Below are 18,764 nucleotides of genomic sequence, written 5' to 3'. Positions count from 1 at the left end.
GCTTTCATGAGTTTTTGGCTGAAGACTTTTGAACTCATGAGATTGGTGGTACTGTTATAGTGTTGTTTGTTTGTTTGGGGCCCAGTAACAGCAAACAACAGGACTGCAATATGATCTGTGTCTACCTAGTGAATGGATAAGGGAAAGTGACTAAATGTTATGCATGATGATGAAGCATACGGGGGTGGGGGAGGAGAGGAGGAAACTGTACAAACAGTGGGTTTATTTATGTAAAGACATGGAGGCAAGTTTTACTTTATTTTATAGTATATTTAGTAATTTAATAGGGAAAACAGGTAATTGAAGTAACAAATTAGTTATAACAAATATTACTAATTGAGGCAGCTGAGAAGACAGCAGTCTGGGTAATGGTATCATCAACTGTGAGCAAACAACCGTGAGCAAAACTTTGATTTTTAAATATTTTAGCTAGCTTTCAGAATGTAGAAAACAAGGTTTGCATTTGGCTCCAAAATTTTAGGCCTCTGTAACCAAAAAGATGGTAAACCTTTGTAGATAGTATCTTAAAACTTTGCTGTTGGTAGCTATTTCATGACATGCCAAAAACTAAGCTACCATTACCATCTATTAGACAGAGTTCCATAGAATTGTTGCCAGTTACCTAGGATTATTAAATAAGAACTCTCTCTCTAACAGAGAATCTTTTAATACTGTTTTCTCATACAGTGAAGGCATTATGCTAAATTTGAGATGCCATTTCTCCAGACTGATGTCAAAAACCCAGTATTATGGCATCTCTGCAGGAGAAAAGTGTGGATTTGTAAAAGAGAATAATCCTAAAATAAATCTTCAACAGCACGAAAAACACTGAAAAGTATAAATGAGAATTGTATTTAGTGGATTTCTTCCTGAAAGTTAATATGGCTGTTTACAGTTATTTTACAGTATCCCTTCTATTGTTATTTTAAAAGCCACAATACTGCTTTGAAAACATCAAAGGTCAAGCATTGCATTGGCCCACTGAATTCAGTATCTGCATGTTGATCCCGCAAGAGGAAGACTGATGTTAAAAGCAGGATTCATAACCCAGAGTGGTGGAAGCTAAGGCTATGTTTTCACTGCATGCTAAGCATGGCATAAAAATCGCAGGGTAACTTTACCAATGGTAGTTTAACCCATGATAGCATGACCACATTACTGTCTGGTCATGGTCCACACCAACACTGGTACCGCATCTGGCTGAGGTAAGCAATGGCTATCTGGGCACATATCCTAAGATTCACAGTGCCACAACTCACTGTGCTACATTGTGTTCATATTTGCAGGGTGTTGTGAGACAACTCGTCTGCTACTGCGGGTATCGTGTGAAGAAATGGTCTAGGTCCATGAAATTCATTTTCTGGCACACCCTCTCCATGCTTCTGTCTCTACCCCCAGAGAAAGTCATATCCTGTCTTTGGGATAACCCTGTGTTCCTTCCCCAGGGCAGATTCTGCCCTCTGCCACATCTCTATGCAGACTGTGAGGACTTTGAAGTGTCCTCAAATCCACAGCCACTCTCTGAAAAGGATCTTCTACGATAGGCAGTGACCTCATCACTGCTGCACACATATTTTGGGTTTTTCCCAACCCGAGGTAGGACTCCCATTATGCAGGCTTCCTTAACTGCCTCCATTTCCTCAGCAGGGGTCTGCGCCATAGCAACAACTAAACTATGTATGAAGCTAGTGAAACTACAAACAGTAAGCAGGAAGCTAAGCAGAGGCAGACTGGAAGACCAACATGTCTTGAATGTTGTGACTGCCTATGGCTGCATGCCTTCACTGCAGTTACCTCAGGGTAGCAATATGCATTAACAACTACTTAAGGATCTGCCCTGAAGTTCAAGGGAACAATAACTACCATGTTGCGTAGCACTGAGAGAGATATGATGTGTGAATGTGTAGTATGTTATGGGGAAAACTTGCTGTTGAGCCTCAGATAAGTCTACAGTGAAGACAAGCCCTTAGATATAGTCAGCTTTGAGGGATCAGAAAAGGAGGAAGATGAGCTAAGTTACCAGCATCTCACACCCAAGAAGTAGAAAGCAGTGGCACTGTCCTGGAGGGTGCCAACATTCATTTCACAAAGTGATATATCACAAATTTTATGTGATTTTTTCCCCCTTTTTGAGAGAAGGCTGACAAAGTTACTGAATTTTAAGCTGAAGTTCACACATTACCAGGATTTTCAGAGTATTTCAAGTCAAAGACCAATTCTCTCCTTTCCTTTGCACCAATTTTCCACTATTTTACATTTAGTTCATCTGTTGACCATGCAGATATTGAGATGTGCATTGAAATAACAGATTTATCTTTAGAAAATTTTTAAATTGTGAAAAGCGACACTTTAAAAATAAAGATTTAAATGCATGCCAAAGTACATTGCCACTTTTCCACGGCTAGAATATGCCAAGAGATCTGATCTGAAATGACAACTTAAAGACCAAAAGAATCATAGAATCTCAGGGTTGGAAGGGACCTCAGGAGGTCATCTAGTCCAACACCCTGCTCAAAGCAGGACCAAACCCAACTAAATCATCCCAGCCAGGGCTTTGTCAAGCCTGACCTTAAAACTTGAGACCATTACTCCTTGTTCTGTCATCTTCTACCACTGAGAACAGTCTAGATCCATCCTCTTTGGAACCCCCTTTCAGGTAGTTGAAAGCAGCTATCAAATCCCCCCTCATTCTTCTCTTCTGCAGACTAAACAATCCCAGTTCCCTCAGCCTCTCCTCATAAGTCATGTGCTCTAGCCCCCTAATCATTTTTGTTGCCCTCCGCTGGACTCTCTCCAATTTATCCACATCCTTCTTGTAGTGTGGGGCCCAAAACTGGACACAGTACTCCAAATGAGGCCTCACCAGTGCTGAATAGAGGGGAATGATCACATCCCTCGATGTGCTGGAAATGCCCCTACTTATACAACCCAAAATGCCATTAGCCTTCTTGGCAACAAGGGCACACTGTTGACTCATTCAGCTTTTCGTCCACCGTTACCCCTAGGTCCTTTTCTGCAGAACTGCTGCCCAGCCATTCGGTCCCTAGTCTGTAGCAGTGCATGGGATTCTTCCGTCCTAAGTGCAGGACTCTGCACTTGTCCTTGTTGAACCTCATCATATTTCTTTTGGCCCAATCCTCTAATTTGTCTAGGTCCCTCTGTATCCTATCCTTACCCTCCAGCGTATCAACCACTCCTCCCAGTTTAGTGTCATCTGCAAACTTGCTAAGGGTGCAGTCCACACCATCCTCCAGATCGTTAATGAAGATATTGAACAAAACCGGCCCCAGCACCGACCCTTGGGGCACTCCACTTGATACCGGCTGCCAACTAGACATGGAACAATTGATCACTACCCGTTGAGCCCGACCATCTAGCCAGTTTTCTATCCACCTTACCGTCCATTCATCCAGCCCATACTACTTTAACTTGCTGGCAAGAATACTGTGGAAGACTGTATCAAAAGCTTTGCTAAAGTCCAGAAATAGCACATCCACTGCTTTCTCCTCATCCACAGAGCCGGTTATCTCATCATAGAAGGCAATTAGGTTAGTCAGGCATGATTTGCCCTTGGTGAATCCATGCTGACTGTTCCTGATCACTTTCCCCTCCTTTAAGTGGTTCAGAATTGATTCCTTGAGGACCTGTTCCATGATTTTTCCAGGGACTGAGGTGAGACTGACTGGCTTGTAGTTCCCTGGATCTTCTTTCTTCCCTTTTTTAAAGATGGGCACTACATTAGCTTTTTTCCAGTCATCCGGGACCTCCCCCAATCACCATGATTTTTCAAAGATAATGGCCAATGGCTCTGCAATCTCATCAGCCATCTCCTTTAGCACCCTCGGATGCAGTGCATTCGGCCCCATGGACTTGTGCTCATCCAGTTTTTCTAAATAGTCCCGAACTACTTCTCTCTCTACAGAGAGCTGGTCACCTCCTCCCCATACCATGCTGCAGAGTGCAGCTGTCTGGGAGCTGACCTTGTCTGTGAAGACAGAGGCAAAAAAAGCATTGAGTACACTAGCTTTCTCCACATCCTCTGTCACTAGGTTCCCTCCCTCATTCAGCAAGGGGCCCACACTTTCCTTGACTTTCTTCTTGTTGCTAACATACCTGAAAAAACCCTTCTTGTTACTCCTAACATCTCCGGCTAGCTGCAACTCCAAGTGTGATTTGGCCTTCCTAATTTCACTCCTGCATGCCTGAACAATACTTTTATACTCCTCCCTGGTTATTTGTCCAATCTTCCACTTCTTGTAAGCTGTTTTTTTTTTTGTGTGTGTTTAAGACGAGCAAGGATTTCACCACTGTTAAGCCAAGCTGGTCGCCTGCCATATTTACTTTTCTTCCTACACATCGGGATGGTTTGTTCCTGCAACCTCAATAAGGATTCTTTAAAATACAGCCAGCTTTCCTCGACTCCTTTCCCCGTCATGTTATTCTCCCAGGGGACCTTGCCATCATTCTTCTCTTCTGCAGGCTAAACAAACCCAGTTCCCTAAAATCCTAAATGTAGTTGTCTGCATAACCATTAATCAAAAATGCTTTATAATTCACTGTTCTGGAAACTGTATCTGAAAACTCTTTGCCCAGCTATTCCAGGGAGAAAAAACTCCAGGTCAGCTTTTCAAACTGCCCACACTCAACACATTAACCTCTAAGAACAAGTCAGGTGACTCTACAGTCTACCAAATCAGCATGCTGTTGTGGACTTGTATTTTTATGCTAATACTGCAAACTGGCTTCAGCCAGCCTCATGAACAGATAATTTAATGGCACAAATTACTTTCCTCCAGTTAACTTATGGCACCTGATGTGGCAAAATGCTCCTAACAATGTTTCTCATCAAAGTAATTTGTATCTCCTTAACTCCATTTCTTTTAAACTAAGACTTTTTGCCCAAGGGCATATACACTCAAGAGCTAGTCTCTAATCTCTTATTTACAAGAATGTATATAGTCCCTTTGTTTTCTTGGGAACCAGGGGGAGGAGAAATGGAGGAAGAAGAGGGTAATCTTTACATCCAAAATTAAATCCCAAGATGCTTTCAGCATTATATAATGCAAACAATTCTCTTAGAGGCCATACATTTTTCTTAATTATTCATAAACATATTAGAGTTTTGTAGTTTGCACTTTGAATTTCCTCTGCAAAATATAAAAAAAAATAATTGGCACTAAAATGTTATACCTTTTGAATGAGAGAGATGGAATGTAGACAAGCTCACTGTTGGAGCATTTCCATAATAATAAATAGAAGACAGCTAGTCAGTATAACTTAAGAATAGATATGAAATATCTTCCCTGACCTTAACTGAAAAGAGTTTAAAACAGTCTCATAATTGTTCAGCTTCTTGAAAGAAAAATACAGATAAATTTTAATTATGTTCTGTCCCTCATACAAATGCTTGGCAAAAACAAATTACCATTACCCCATACTTTTTTCTGTACTAACCTCCCTCCCAACTCCTACAGATTTTCTTCTTTACTTTTCAATTCCGGTAGAATAATCTTCATCCAATGTTGATAATATTGGGATGGCTTGCAGTTTCTTGCAAGTGATACTGCCACAGCAGTCAGCAGTAGTTACTGCCTGAAAATTTTATTTTACTCTGGCATGTTGAAGAACCCTACAGCCAGCCAAAGAGAGATTAAGGTATGTATGCATGTTTTGGCCGTCTTTGACTCCCAACGAAACATGCAGCTGGCTTGGATAGAGAAAAACACCAATTTTTCCCAGGTCATCCTCTCCACTCAAACTGGCTAAGAGTTTTTTGGACTGCCAGAATTTGCACCCTCTCATTGTTGGCTTCAGGCCTAAAAGATGCCTCAAACAGATTACGATTCCAGCAGCAACCATTGTTTTATGCTGTCTGAGGTGGAAGAGCAGTACACAGGACACTTCCAGAAGATCTAACAATAACAGCAGCATTGTATGAGAAAGATTATTACTTCTATTTCTGATACAGAAAGTTAAGACATTTTTATTTTCAAAACAAAGACCAACTTTTTTAAAATTCTTTTTTTATAAAAAGAGTTTAATGAAAAAGCCAAACACATGCTGGATGAGAAAAGTAAAAACTAGTCTTTGCTTAAAATTCAATATCTAATAGTGACAAAACACTGACTTGTTTGCAGTGTTGTAGCCATGGGATATGAGACACAAGGCAGGTGAGGTAATTTATTGGACCAGCTTATGTTGCTGGAGGTGACAAGCTTTTGAGCTTCACAGAGCTCTCTCAAAAGCTTGTCCCCTCCAGCAACAGAAATTGGTCCAATAAAGGATATTGCCTCAACCACCTTGTCTCTCTCAAAGGCCTGACTTGTTAATCTCATAGTATCAGTATTTTGTTTAGCCATATAGTATTAATTTAGGTTTGGTAACCAAATCAAAGGTAACTGGCAGTATAAGTTACAGATCAGTAAGAAAACATGATCTGGTCACTTTTCTTGCTATAACCCCACCTACTTTGTATGCAAATTAAGCCAATTGGGGGGTGAAATTTTCACCCTTCTAGCATGCAAAGAACACCAATTTATTCACACTTTCTGATGTGTAGTTTACTGCATCATTTAAGCTGCCTCTGAATTTGACTATTAGAATCTAGGCTATTCAGATTTTTAAAATGTAATCTTCTTCTTAATTTACACAATTTTCAGACACAGACTACTAGGACTGAGGGTCAATCCCAAGAAGCTTGAAAAACTAATGGAACTGTCACAAGAGTTACCCTGGTAAGGATCTACTGAATGGTCCCTCCCTTTGTTCTCTCACACCCCTCAATCACGCAAATGTCCCACTCCTTTGCGAGTTGCAAAGTTGCAGCTACTGGTAAACTGGTAAATTTTAATCAGTGGGCACCATGAATGAGTTCAGTACAACACAAACTAGGAGCATTGGCTCAGCTCTTCTCAGAAACTCTATTTCAGCGAGAAATCAAGCACCTCAAATAGTATCCCCTTTCCACAGCAATGTTACAGTGCACCTATTGCACTGCTCCTCATTTTACTTTCCAAACATTATTGGAAAAAAGCTTCTATGTCCCATTATTTAATTATTCCTATATTTAACTACAGTGATGCAAATTACTTAGTGCTTGTGAAATATGATCAACAGACAGCACTTGAGACTGAAGACTTCAACTTATGCACAGCTAACTGTGAAAATGTCTATTGTGCCTCCCTCAGTATATCTGAATCCTGACTGGAAGGAGTCTCTGTGCCCATTCTATTTTTGGCATCTTTGCCACGTCTGCCAACAGTGCTAATTACAGTGGTGATCCTTGTGATATGAACATCAGTCTACAAGGAACCAAACTGAAACCTGCAACTCACTCCTAATAGGCCAAACAGTAAAGGATTCCACTTTCTACTGATCTGGTCTAGATATCAACTGGTGACCTAGGATTGTAAAGATCCTTATCCCATTACTAACCCTCAGCTATCCAGTCCCTGTGACTCCCAACCAGCATATATATGTTGTTGGCAGTTTTTAAGCAACAAGAGAAGGTGTGCAGAATTCTGTATATTTTAACTTCGCTCTCAATTTATAGACAAGGAAACGAACGTTTAATTTCCTTCTAGGATGCCGCTACATACAAAACAATTACTCATTTAACCATGATCATTATAGGTGATTATAGTCCAAGGTGGGACTAGCTTGGAACCACTTAGAAACAATTACTAAAATCGCCTCCACTCGCGTCAAAGTTACGCAGTGGTTTTTATTTTTTTGAGAAAGTTACTTTTGTGTTTTAATTTTATACAAAAATTATAGAATCATAATTTAGGGCTGGAAGGGACCTTGAGAAGTCATCAAGTCCAGCCCCCTATGCTGAGGCAGGAACAAGTAAACCTAGACCATCCCTGTCAGTATTTGTCTGACCTGTTCTTAAAAACCTCCAATATGTTGGGGATTTCACAACCTCCACTGACAGCCAATTCTAGAGTTTAGCTGCCCTTACAATTAGAAAGTTCTAATATTTAACCTAAATCTTCCTGGCTGCAGATTAAGCCCATTTTTATTTCTTACCCTGCCTTCAGTTGACATGGAGAACATTTGACCACAGTCCTCTTTACAACAGCCCTTAACATATTTGCAGACTTATCAGATTCCCCCTCAGACTTCTTTTCTCAAGACTACCCATATTGAGGTGGGTTTTTTGTTTTTGTTTTTTATTAAACACACACTTTTCCTCATGGGTCACATTTTCTAAACCTTTTATCATTTTTGTTGCTCTCCTCTGGACTTTCTCCAATTTGTCCACACATCTCCTAAAATGTGGCACCCTGAATTGCACACAGTACTCCAGCTACGACCTGCTCCATGGCAAGTGGAAACGGACAATTATCTCCCACATCTTACATATAACACTCCTGTTAACACACCCCAGAATATTAGCTCTCTTTTACAATTGCATCACATTGTTGATACATATTCAATTTGTGATCCACTAAAACCCTCAGATCCTTTTCTGTAATACTGTCACCTAGCCAGTTATTCCTCATTTTGTAGTTGCCATTTGATTTTTTCTTCCTAAGTGAAGTGAAGTACTGTGCACTTATTTTTACCGAATTTCATCTTATTTAATTCAGACCAATTCTCCAAGGCCCTTTTGAAATCTAATCCCATACTCCAGAGTCCTTGTAACCCCTCTCATCTTGGTGTCATCTGCAAATTTTATAAGCATACTCTTCACTCCATTATCTAAAGTTATTAATGAAAATATTGAATAGTACCAGACCCTGGACTGACCCTCACGGGACTCCATGGATATGCCCTCGCAGTTTAACAGCAAACCATTAATAACTGCTCTTTGAGTATGGTCCTTCAAACAGTTGTACACCCATCTTATGTGAATTCATCGAGACCGTATTTCCCTACTTTGCTCATAAGAACGGCCGTACCGGGTCAGACCAAAGGTCCATCTAGCCCAGTATCGGTCTACCAACAGTGGCCAATGCCAGGTGCCCCAGAGAGAGTGAACCTAACAGGCAATGATCAAGTGATCTCTCTCCTGCCATCCATCTCCATCCTATGACAAACAGAGGCTAGGGACACCATTTCTTACCCATCCTGGCTAATAGCCATTTATGGACTTAACCACCATGAATTTATCCAGTTCTCTTTTAAACGCTGTTATAGTCCTAGCCTTCACAACCTCTTCAGGTAAGGAGTTCCACAAGTTGACTGCGCTGCGTGAAGAAGAACTTCCTTTTATTTGTTTTAAACCTGCTGCCTATTAATTTCATTTGGTGACCCCTAGTTCTTGTATTATGGAAATAAGTAAATAACTTTTCCTTATCCACTCTCTCATGAAAACGTCACATGGAACTGTGCCAAAAGTCTTAATAAAAATCAAGATATATTACATCTACTGCTTCCCCCCCATTCACTAGGCCAATAACCCCATCACAGAAAGAAATTAGGTGGGTTTGGCATTTCTTGACAAATCTATGCTGGTTATTCCTTATAATCCTATTATCCTCCAGGATCTTAAAAATTGATTAATAATTTGTTCCAGTACCTTTCCAGATATCCAAGTTTGGCTGACTGGTCTACACTCTCTTAGGTCTTCTTTGTTCCCCTTTTTAAGGGCAGGTACTATGTCTGCCATTCTCCAGTCCTCTGGGACATCATCTGTCCTCCAGGAGCTCTCAAAGATAATTGCTAATGGTTCCGAGACTGCTTCAGCAAGTTCCTTAAGCTCCGTAGGATGAATTTCATCAGGCCCTGCTGACTTGAATACATCTAACTTATCTAAATATTCCTTATTTTGATTTATGTTCCTTCCCCCATTAATATTAATTGCATTAAGTATCTGATCACCCTTAGCCCTTTTAGTGAAGACTGAAGCAAAACAAGCATTAAGTACCTCAGCCTCCTTGATGTCGTTAGTTAGTAGCACTCCTTCCTCGCTAAGTAAATGACATTTTCTTTTGTCTTTCTCTTAACATATTTAAAGAGCCTCGTCTTATTCCCTTTTATGTTCCTTGCTAGGTGTAACTCATTTTGTGCCTTAAGCCACGTCTACACGTGCAGCACTGCAGCTGCACTGATACAGCTGTGCTGCTGCAGTGCGTCTGGTGAAGACGCTATGCTGACGGCATTAAAAAAAAGCCACCCCCATGAATGGCATAAGCTAAGTCAGCGGGAGAAGCTCTCCCACCAACTAAGCACAGTGCACACTAGCGCTTATATCAGTGTAGCTTGTGTCACTTGGGGGGTTGAATATTCACACCCGTGAGCAACGAAGTTTTGACGATATAGACACTAGTGTAGACATAGCCTTAATCTTTCAGATTTTTCCCCTATATGCTTGCACTATTCTTTTGTTCTTCTCCTTAGAAATCTGTCCACGTTTCTACTTTTGGTAGGATTCCTTTCTGATTATCTGATCATTAAAGAGCAAATAATGGAGCCACACTGGCCGCTTACTATTCTTCCTATCTTTCCTTTGCTTTGGGATAGTTTGCTGTTGTGGCTTTAATACTGTCCCCTTGAGAAACTACCAGCCTCCTTAACTCCTTTTTCCCTTAGATTTGGTTTCCCATGGAACCTTATCTACCAGTTCTCTGAGTTTTAGGTTTTTTAAGTTCATTGTCCTTATCCTGCAGCTCTCGCTCCTTCCTTTATTTAGAACCATGAAATCTATCATTTCAAGATCTTTCATGCAAAATGTTTTTCACCTTCAGATGTGCTACCAATTCCTCCCTGACTGTCTAAAAATGTCTGTCCCCCTGGCTACTTCCTTCATTTTCTGAAACAAGAAGTTGTCTCCTATACATTCCACAAACTTACTGTAAATTTTGTTTTGCCATATTACTTTTCTAACAGATGTCTGGATAAAGTCCCCAATTTTACTAGCAATACTTGTGTTTTGGATATTTCTACTACTTGTTCGAGAAATGCCTCATCCACTTCCTTTTCCTTATTTGATGGCCTGTCGTAGACCCCCCTGCCATGACATCACCCCTATTTTTTTTCTTACCCCTTTTATATTTACCTAGAGATTTCAACTGGTCTGCCTCACCTCCTCCTGGACCTCAGAACAAGTGTATATATTCTTGATGTATGATGCAACACCTTCCTGTGCTTACTAAAGAAGCTATACACCTCTATGCCAACATTCTAGTCATGAGATTTAACCCTCCAAGCTGTGATGCCAATTAAGCGATAATTTAGCCTATGGACTTACACTTCTCGTTTCATACAAAGTAAATTGAAAGAATCAAGCTTTTCATGAGTATCAATCTCTCGCCAACTCACATGAAGAAGGCAGAGAGATCATAAGACATCCGATGGACATGAAGCAAACAAATTCTGTATCATTGGTTTCAGGTTATAAAAGCACAGCAACAAAGATTTCAAGACTATTGTAACCTTCACTAAAATGGGCGCTTCATGTTCAAGTCATATAGTTTTTAAGGAGGAAGGGATACCAAAGTGTCTATACCAAGTATTAGGCAGGTGAGACATGGCAAGCCAAGCTGCATACTGTATCACACAACCTTGCACCACTACTTAGTGCAATTTAATCCATTTAACATAATTGCCCATTAGGAAACTGTTTTCTTCTATTTTAATTTGGTCAAACTAGAGGAATCTAGATTTTCCATTGAAGGAGTAACATCTCTAGCCACAGAATGCTTGATTTATACTTTAAAATATTAGAATGAAAGCAGTCGTGATTATAGTCAATTACTCTATCACCATTCACCTTTTTCCAATTATATGTATGAGTTCAGGATCACTAATGAGCTATCCAAGCTTTTATTTATTTAGCACACAAATCGCTTTTATTTTATATTTCACCACAATAGTCATTTAAAAATTAATAAGTGTCTCAGAAGTACATTTGGAAAGATTTTTCACTGAAATGGTAGATAGAACTTTCTACATCGGGGTGGGCAAACTTTTGGGCTCAAGGAAGGGTCACATCTGGGAATAGAAATTGTATGGTGGGCCATGAATACTAACAAAATTGGGATTGGGATGCAGGAGGGGGTGAGGGCTCTGGTTGGGGATGCGGGCTCTGAGGTTGGGCCAGAAATGAGGCGTTCAGGGTGCGGGAGGGGACTCCAAGCTCAGGAGGGGAGTGAGGGTTCCAGCTGGGGGTGCAGGCTCTGGGGTAGGGCTGGAGATGAGGAGTTTGGGGTGTAGGAGAGTGCTTCAGGCTGGGACCGAGGGGTTCAGAGGGTGGGAGGGGGATCAGGGCTGGGGAAGGGGGCTCCGGCTGCGGGTGCAGGCTCTGAAGTGGGACTGGAAATGAGAGGTTTGGGATGCAGGACAGTGCTCTGAGCTGGGATTGAGGGGCCTGGAAGGGGGATCATGGCTGGGGTGCAGGCTCTGGGTGGGGCTGGGATTGAGTGGTTTGGAGGGTGAGAAGGGGATCAGAGTGGGGGAAGGGGGTTGGGGGGCAGGGAGAAGGTTCAGAGGTGCAGGCAGCACTTACCACTAAGCAGCTCTCAGAAGCAGCAGCAGCAGCATGTCCCTTCTCCAGCTCCTACGCAAAGGCGCAGCCAGGCAGCTCTGCATGCTGCCCCATGCACAGGCACCACCCTGCATCTCCCATTGGCCACGGCTGCCACTCTGTGCAAGAACTGGAGGGAAGCCACGCTGCTGCTTCCAGGAGCTGTGTGAAGCAGCCCCGGCCCTTCGAGGCTGGATTAAAATGGGTGGCGGGCTGGATCTGGCCTGAGGGCCATAGTTTGCCCACCCCTGTTCTACATTAAAGACAATATTTCTTCCAAACCCTCTAATACTGCAAAATGTGAGACTGTTGAAAATTTTATTGAAGTGCTACCAAATGTAACACTGAGTGAAACCCTGGTGTAAATTTACAGTGCTCTATATAGTTTTAATAAGTAATATTTATTAAGGGGAATTCAAATTATGCAAGTCTTTTGGGAATTAGGGCCCATTCCCACTACCATTTTGTGACAGATCTTTACCTAAGTTTCATTTCACCTCTTTTTTGCCCAGGCTATGTTCTTATTTCTTCGTGCATCTGTATGAACATGTTTTTGCAATTCTGCTTTCCATTTTTGATTCTTGATTTTTCCTCCCTGCTGCTTTGACATTCGCATCCTTTTCTCTTCATTTGTCTCCATGTCTTTACCTTGTTATGATGTTCTCACCTCTTGTCTGTCCTACAGCATCCTTCTCCTCCTTGTATCATTTTCTCCAACCTGTCTTACTCTTTTTCTAGATCTCTACCCATTCTAACACAAACACTTAGTTTTGCTCTCCTTTCCGTCTTCCCCTTTCCTTGGGATACAGCTGGCAACATGAAAGTATTTCCAAGAACAATTCTGCCAACTAGCAGATGATGGATAATTCTCTGGGCATTCTGCTGATCTTTAATTTAAAGTCTCCTTATAAAGTGAGAGGAGAAAAAATTGCAAATAAAACATTCAAAATTCACTAGAATGCACACAGCCTGCACAAGGCTCCTTCAACTCACTAGCTGATTTGAAAAAAAAAAAATATCTCTTGAAAATATTCACCCCCCTCAACCCCATTTCTCTACCCCTGCTCCCACACAGCTTCTCCTCTTATCCCTCCATGGCTTCCACCTCTTGATTTCCACCCATTGCTTCGCCTACCCTATGGCTTGACCTATATTTCCCCAGGATTTCATTTTGTCCAGTGAACGCAGAAGCCTCTCCCACCTGCTGAGTCACCATCTCTCCTCCACCCCCCACCAGCTGCCTCTCTCCACCCATGCATCTGATTCCCAGATCCATCACATGCTGTGCTGAGCAGCTAGCAGAAAGCAGCCGGCAGGCAGCAGTCAAGGGGGCTGCTGAGCAGCTGCTTTCCATGCAGTGCTGGGACATGGGCTGGGACAACTGTTCATATGATTTATTAGACTTATTGTATCAGACCTTATGACTGCATTCCAACAATTATCTCCAAATATTTATGGGTAGTGCTACTTGGGATTGATTTTGGCTATAATGAGGGATTGAAAAATGGAATATACTCTACCATGGTATATCTGCCACCTATACATACAACAAAAAGCTCATGTCTCATTGCCATCACTATATCTCGATTGATATGCCCAAACTTCAAAAAGACGAGAGATCTGATTTGATCATGCACAAAAAGAGTACAGATGCTTAGTCAAACCTGCTAAGTTAGGTTGGAAAAGGCTCTCAAGAGTTCCAGTACTTTCAGCTTCTGAGTGGGAAACACTGTCAGAGCAGTGCTATTTTAAGTGGAAGCAGGAAGTTCAGAGACTCAATAAAACCAAAGTTGTGTGCATGTGTGTGACATCCAAGCCCCAAGAGGTTTGGTTTTAGGCTAAGGTTCACATCTGCTCTTATTTTATCTCAACCAGGTTGCCCACCTCTCATTATCAGGTGCATTATTTAGTGCTGGAAAGTTTCATATGAAAAGACTGGGGAACTTTTCCTTGAAGAACTTTCAACTTTATACTAAATTAAAACATTTCAAATCTGCATCCCAAGCCTAAATTTGCTTTAATCAAGAAGTATAGCTATCTTAGGCCAGCTTCACTCTGCAAGTTTGCAAATGCTTAAGTGTTGGTTTAATGATACTTTGAAAATTTAGACACAAACTTTCAGCTCTCATAAGATTCACCACAATAATAAAATAATTGTTGCATTCAGGATAAGTTTGATGCTGCTTCACATTTAAACGTACTACAGTGTAATCCTGTAAAAACCATCACGAGACCATAGGCAACGAATGAAGTTCCGGTAGCTTGCTACTCAATAAAAATATAAGTAAAATGGGAAAGACAACCACCAGTACACAGAATAGTTAAGGCAGAACAATGGTTTCAGAGCAATAAACCTGTATCCCAGGGTCTGAATAGGTATATAATTGAAAAACAAACACTCTCTTTCAGCTGGAAGTAACTTACCTGAAGGACAGGCACTTTTTGTGGTGTATTCTGTGGTGACTGGTGAAGCTGTGCCCAAGGCTGGTGGTGGGGATGTGGTGGTGAAGACTGATGATGTATCCCTGGATGAGGTGGCATGGGAGGACAAGTTGGCATTTGCTGTTGAAAAGACGGCTGTTGGCTGGGATGCTGCTGGCCAGATATCAGTCGTTCTTGTATTGCTTGTGGATCTGCAAGGCCAACACCTGGACAACCATTTGGTCTCATGTGCCCACCCATTTCCCGTGGAGTTGAAGACATACCCATAAATGGACGACTCTGTTGCATGTTTCGGGGGCCCATATTCCTCTGTCCAATTCCCATGGCACCAGGGGGCTGGTGTGATGGCTGAGGATGGGGTATATTTGGATAACTACCAACTTCCATTGGTATTCCAGCACTACCAGGCCTAACCTGTGGAGGGGGGGTACCCGCTGGATTACTCATTGCTTTCATAGGTGACATGGGAGGTGGAGAGGCATAAGTTCCCTGAGGCTGTGAAGGGTGCATAGTTTGTGTGTTCATTTGGTTGAGTGAGCCACTAGGGTGAATGGGCTGCTGGTGCATTAGTCCTTGACTGCTGTTTGATGGAAATCCTACAGCATTTGTGTATCTTGGTACAGATTGATTCATTGGAGTGTTACTTGTAAGGCCTAAATTCTGATTCATCCCTGTATTGTTAACTAATCCCTGATTTAGGTTACTGTAAGGATATCGAGAATACTGCCCTGAGTTGTTTATAGTAGGTGAGGGTACTGTCTGGCTCCGAGAACTAAAATTAAGTGTTTGTGGCCTAACAGCACCCTGCTGAGGAGGATTAGGGGAGAATCTGGGACTGTGGGCTACTGATTCTCCATGGAGCGCGGCGGGGGGATGGTGGTGAAATTGTTGGACTGAGTGTCGCAAAGAAGGTGCCATGCTGGGATTCTGTTGGGGCACATGAGACAAGTGGCCAGGTCCTGAGGTGGCAATGAAAGGATTTCCCTGATTAAGACCTTCTTGACCTTGAGAAAACTGGTTCATCCTCTGCTGTTGTGGTTGACCATGCTGTTGCATTGAAAAATCACCACGAGCCATGTAGTTTCCCATTTGCTGCATGTGCTGAGAATGCCCCTGCCCAGGGGGTCCTGACGGTGTCTGTGGTGGCTGCGTCGGTTGCTGCTGCTGCTGGTATGGTGCTCTTATTTGGTCGGGCACCTGAACAGCCCGCGGTCCCCACATGGAGCCACTGTCTACAAAGGGTTGCCCGTGCCTTTCATTCTGCATACTAGAATAGACTCCCATCTGACCACCAGTGCCACTGCCATGAGGAACCTGAGGAACTGGAGGGTTGTGATACTGTGAGTGAGGAGATGCTATACCATTCCCAGGAGCATTACTCATCATTCTGTTAGGCTGATCCATCAGATGTATTTTTTGCTGTTCATATTGATTATAGTGATCAAAGTGGGTCAACTTTGCTTGGTTTTGATTGGTGGGAGGATGATGAAGAGAAGACTGTAAGGAGGGGAATCCTTGATCTATGGGCATTTGCTGCCCCATAGGATTTACTGTATTTTCAGGATATCCACATTCCCCAAGACTTTCCAGCCCTTCACTGAAAATATTCCCATCTTCTCCAAATAGACTCATCATTCCTGGATCTGCCATCTTTTTTCGGCACAAAGCTCCTCAGAGCTACAAGTAGAAAGCTAGTCTGTGCTTCACCTCACTGAGGCGTTTGTCCTCAAAGCCTTTAATCCTCAACTAATCTCCTTCATGTCATTCCATATTTCCTTAATTCTTTCGGACCACGTAGTGTCAGCCAAAGTCTGGTTACCGATCCTAGAAAAGAGAGGAAAAAGAAAAATTGGAAACAAATAATAAAATAGTCATACAATATTATAACACACCTCTGTTAGTTGACACTAGATTGTTTCAGATGCTGAAGTGTATTTTTTAAATCTGTTTCACTTTAAGAAAAACTCATTAGCTTCTATCAGAAGCTTTATTATGATAGGGCACTAGAGTGCAAGCAAAACACTAACCTTAACCTTAAATTAATCCTTTCACTACACTTCCTAGTGTTCCATTCTTGGACGGAACAGAACAAAAGAACACAACATGCAGCAGCAGCAGCTGCCACAGCAGGCAGGCAGATGTATGAATATAGCCAAGCAGCCCATCTGCTGAACTAAAGCCCTGAAAATGCTCTAGTTACCAACAGCATGTCCTTAACCTTATTCCCCTGAGCAGTGTAATCAGATGAGCAGGCAGCAGCATCAAGGGCTATGATAAGCTAAAGTTAGTTAAATGGACAACAGGATTGTGCAACACCAGTAGTGACCCTTTTAAAAGCTAAAGATTTTAAAACTGTAGATTTATATAAAAATTAAGGTGTTATTTTGCATAACAGTGATACAGGTCACAAACAGCTACTTTGTTAAATTAAAAATGGAACTATACAATATTGTCTCCCTCATTGCAAAACTATGCAGTTATTAGCTTCAAAACTGAAATAAAAATGAAAAGTTTTCATTCTGCAAGAGGGCAGATTTCTAAATGCAATGTTCAAACTAATACCCAAGGCTCCAAACCCACTGCAGATCAAATCCATGACAGAATTTGTCTGTGGATAGAGGAAGTTCAATAACTGGGGTTCACTATTCACCTTCAGGCAAACTCTTTACTAATGGCATAATACACATTTGTGACTACATACTAAAATGCTTCAGAGTAAGACATACATTCTGCTTTGTATACGGTTGGTTTTCCTCCTGAAAACAAAACTCCAACTAGCTACGAAGAACTGGTCACGGCTATAGTATTTTATTCATTTAAATACTTATGGCAGGTAATTATTACTGTTTGCAGTATTGTTGTAGCTGTGCTGGTCCCTGGACATGAAAAACACAAGGTGTGCAAGGTAATTTTTTATTGGACCAACTTCCCTTGGTGAAAGAGACAAGCTTTTGAACTACAGAATTATTCCTCAGGCCCAGACCTGAAGAAGAAATCTGAAGTTCAAAAACTTGTCTATCTCAGTTAAGTATTACAGCACATGTTCAGTTAAAAACTTTACATTTATAGTGACAGATTACTTTCCTAACAGAAAGGTTCCAAGAAAGTTCTAGCTTTTTCCATACAGGACTCAACTAAGTTTAGGATGGGATGAATGACATTTTCTTAAAAGTCATCTGCAAGTGGGATTATGCTCTTTTGTCATTATTAAAAAGAGGACCTAAACAAAATCTATTTTTTTATATTAGAAATTCAGATTCTGTGATCTATGGCTGGAGGACATCTCAACGTGGTAAGGGCTTGTGCACATGCAATTGGAACCAAAATAATTAACTCCATTGTAACTAACTTTGTAAACTATTATTTCAGTACAATTCTGTTTCAGAACACTTATTTCTGCGTTATCAAAAGAGTTGTTTAAAACTTTGTTTTTATTGATACCTATTTAATTTAATAGCCAACATTTTGGAGAAAGGCCATCTTTTTGATGTTTCAACCACCATCCCTTCAATTGGAGGTGTCAGCTAACATGATACATTCTGTATCCTCCAGCAAAACCAAGAGAGATACTGCAAAGGGAAAATGTCAATAGATTTTTGGCTGTGCATTTATTTAACCACTTTCCAAAGACCTCTCTACAAAAAGAATACAAGCTCCCCTTCTTGTTTTTTTTTTTAAATCCATTGATCACCGCTTTTAAACGACCATCAATCCAATAAGATCTAGATCATTTAGGGTAAATTTCTTGAGTCTCAAATATCCTTAGAAGTACAAACTCATTAAAAAATCAGTTACAAAGGACATAATTTTAGAGGTGTTTAAATATTTAAATATTAACACTAAACTTCAA

General features: G+C 41.3%; 1 protein-coding gene across 4 annotated transcripts in view; it reads right to left on the bottom strand.

Moving 5' to 3' along the window:
- Positions 1-18,764, bottom strand: part of CHD7 (chromodomain helicase DNA binding protein 7) — a 194,008-nt gene that overhangs the window by 103,119 nt on the left and 72,125 nt on the right. For 3 of the 4 annotated variants that reach the window (XM_039523867.1, XM_039523864.1, XM_039523865.1), the window contains one exon: positions 14,897-16,738. In XM_039523867.1, the coding sequence (XP_039379801.1) occupies positions 14,897-16,564 (1,668 nt within the window). In that variant the 5' untranslated portion in view covers positions 16,565-16,738. Of the gene's footprint in view, positions 1-14,896; positions 16,739-18,764 lie in introns of those variants that run through there. The other variant, XM_039523866.1, reaches the window with a different exon arrangement.

This window comes from Mauremys reevesii, linkage group 2 (genome assembly GCF_016161935.1).
Source record: "Mauremys reevesii isolate NIE-2019 linkage group 2, ASM1616193v1, whole genome shotgun sequence".
In the NCBI taxonomy this organism is placed as follows: domain Eukaryota; kingdom Metazoa; phylum Chordata; order Testudines; family Geoemydidae; genus Mauremys; species Mauremys reevesii.
The sequence above is the reverse complement of the archived record's forward strand: the minus strand, read 5'-3'. Positions and strand labels throughout refer to the sequence as shown.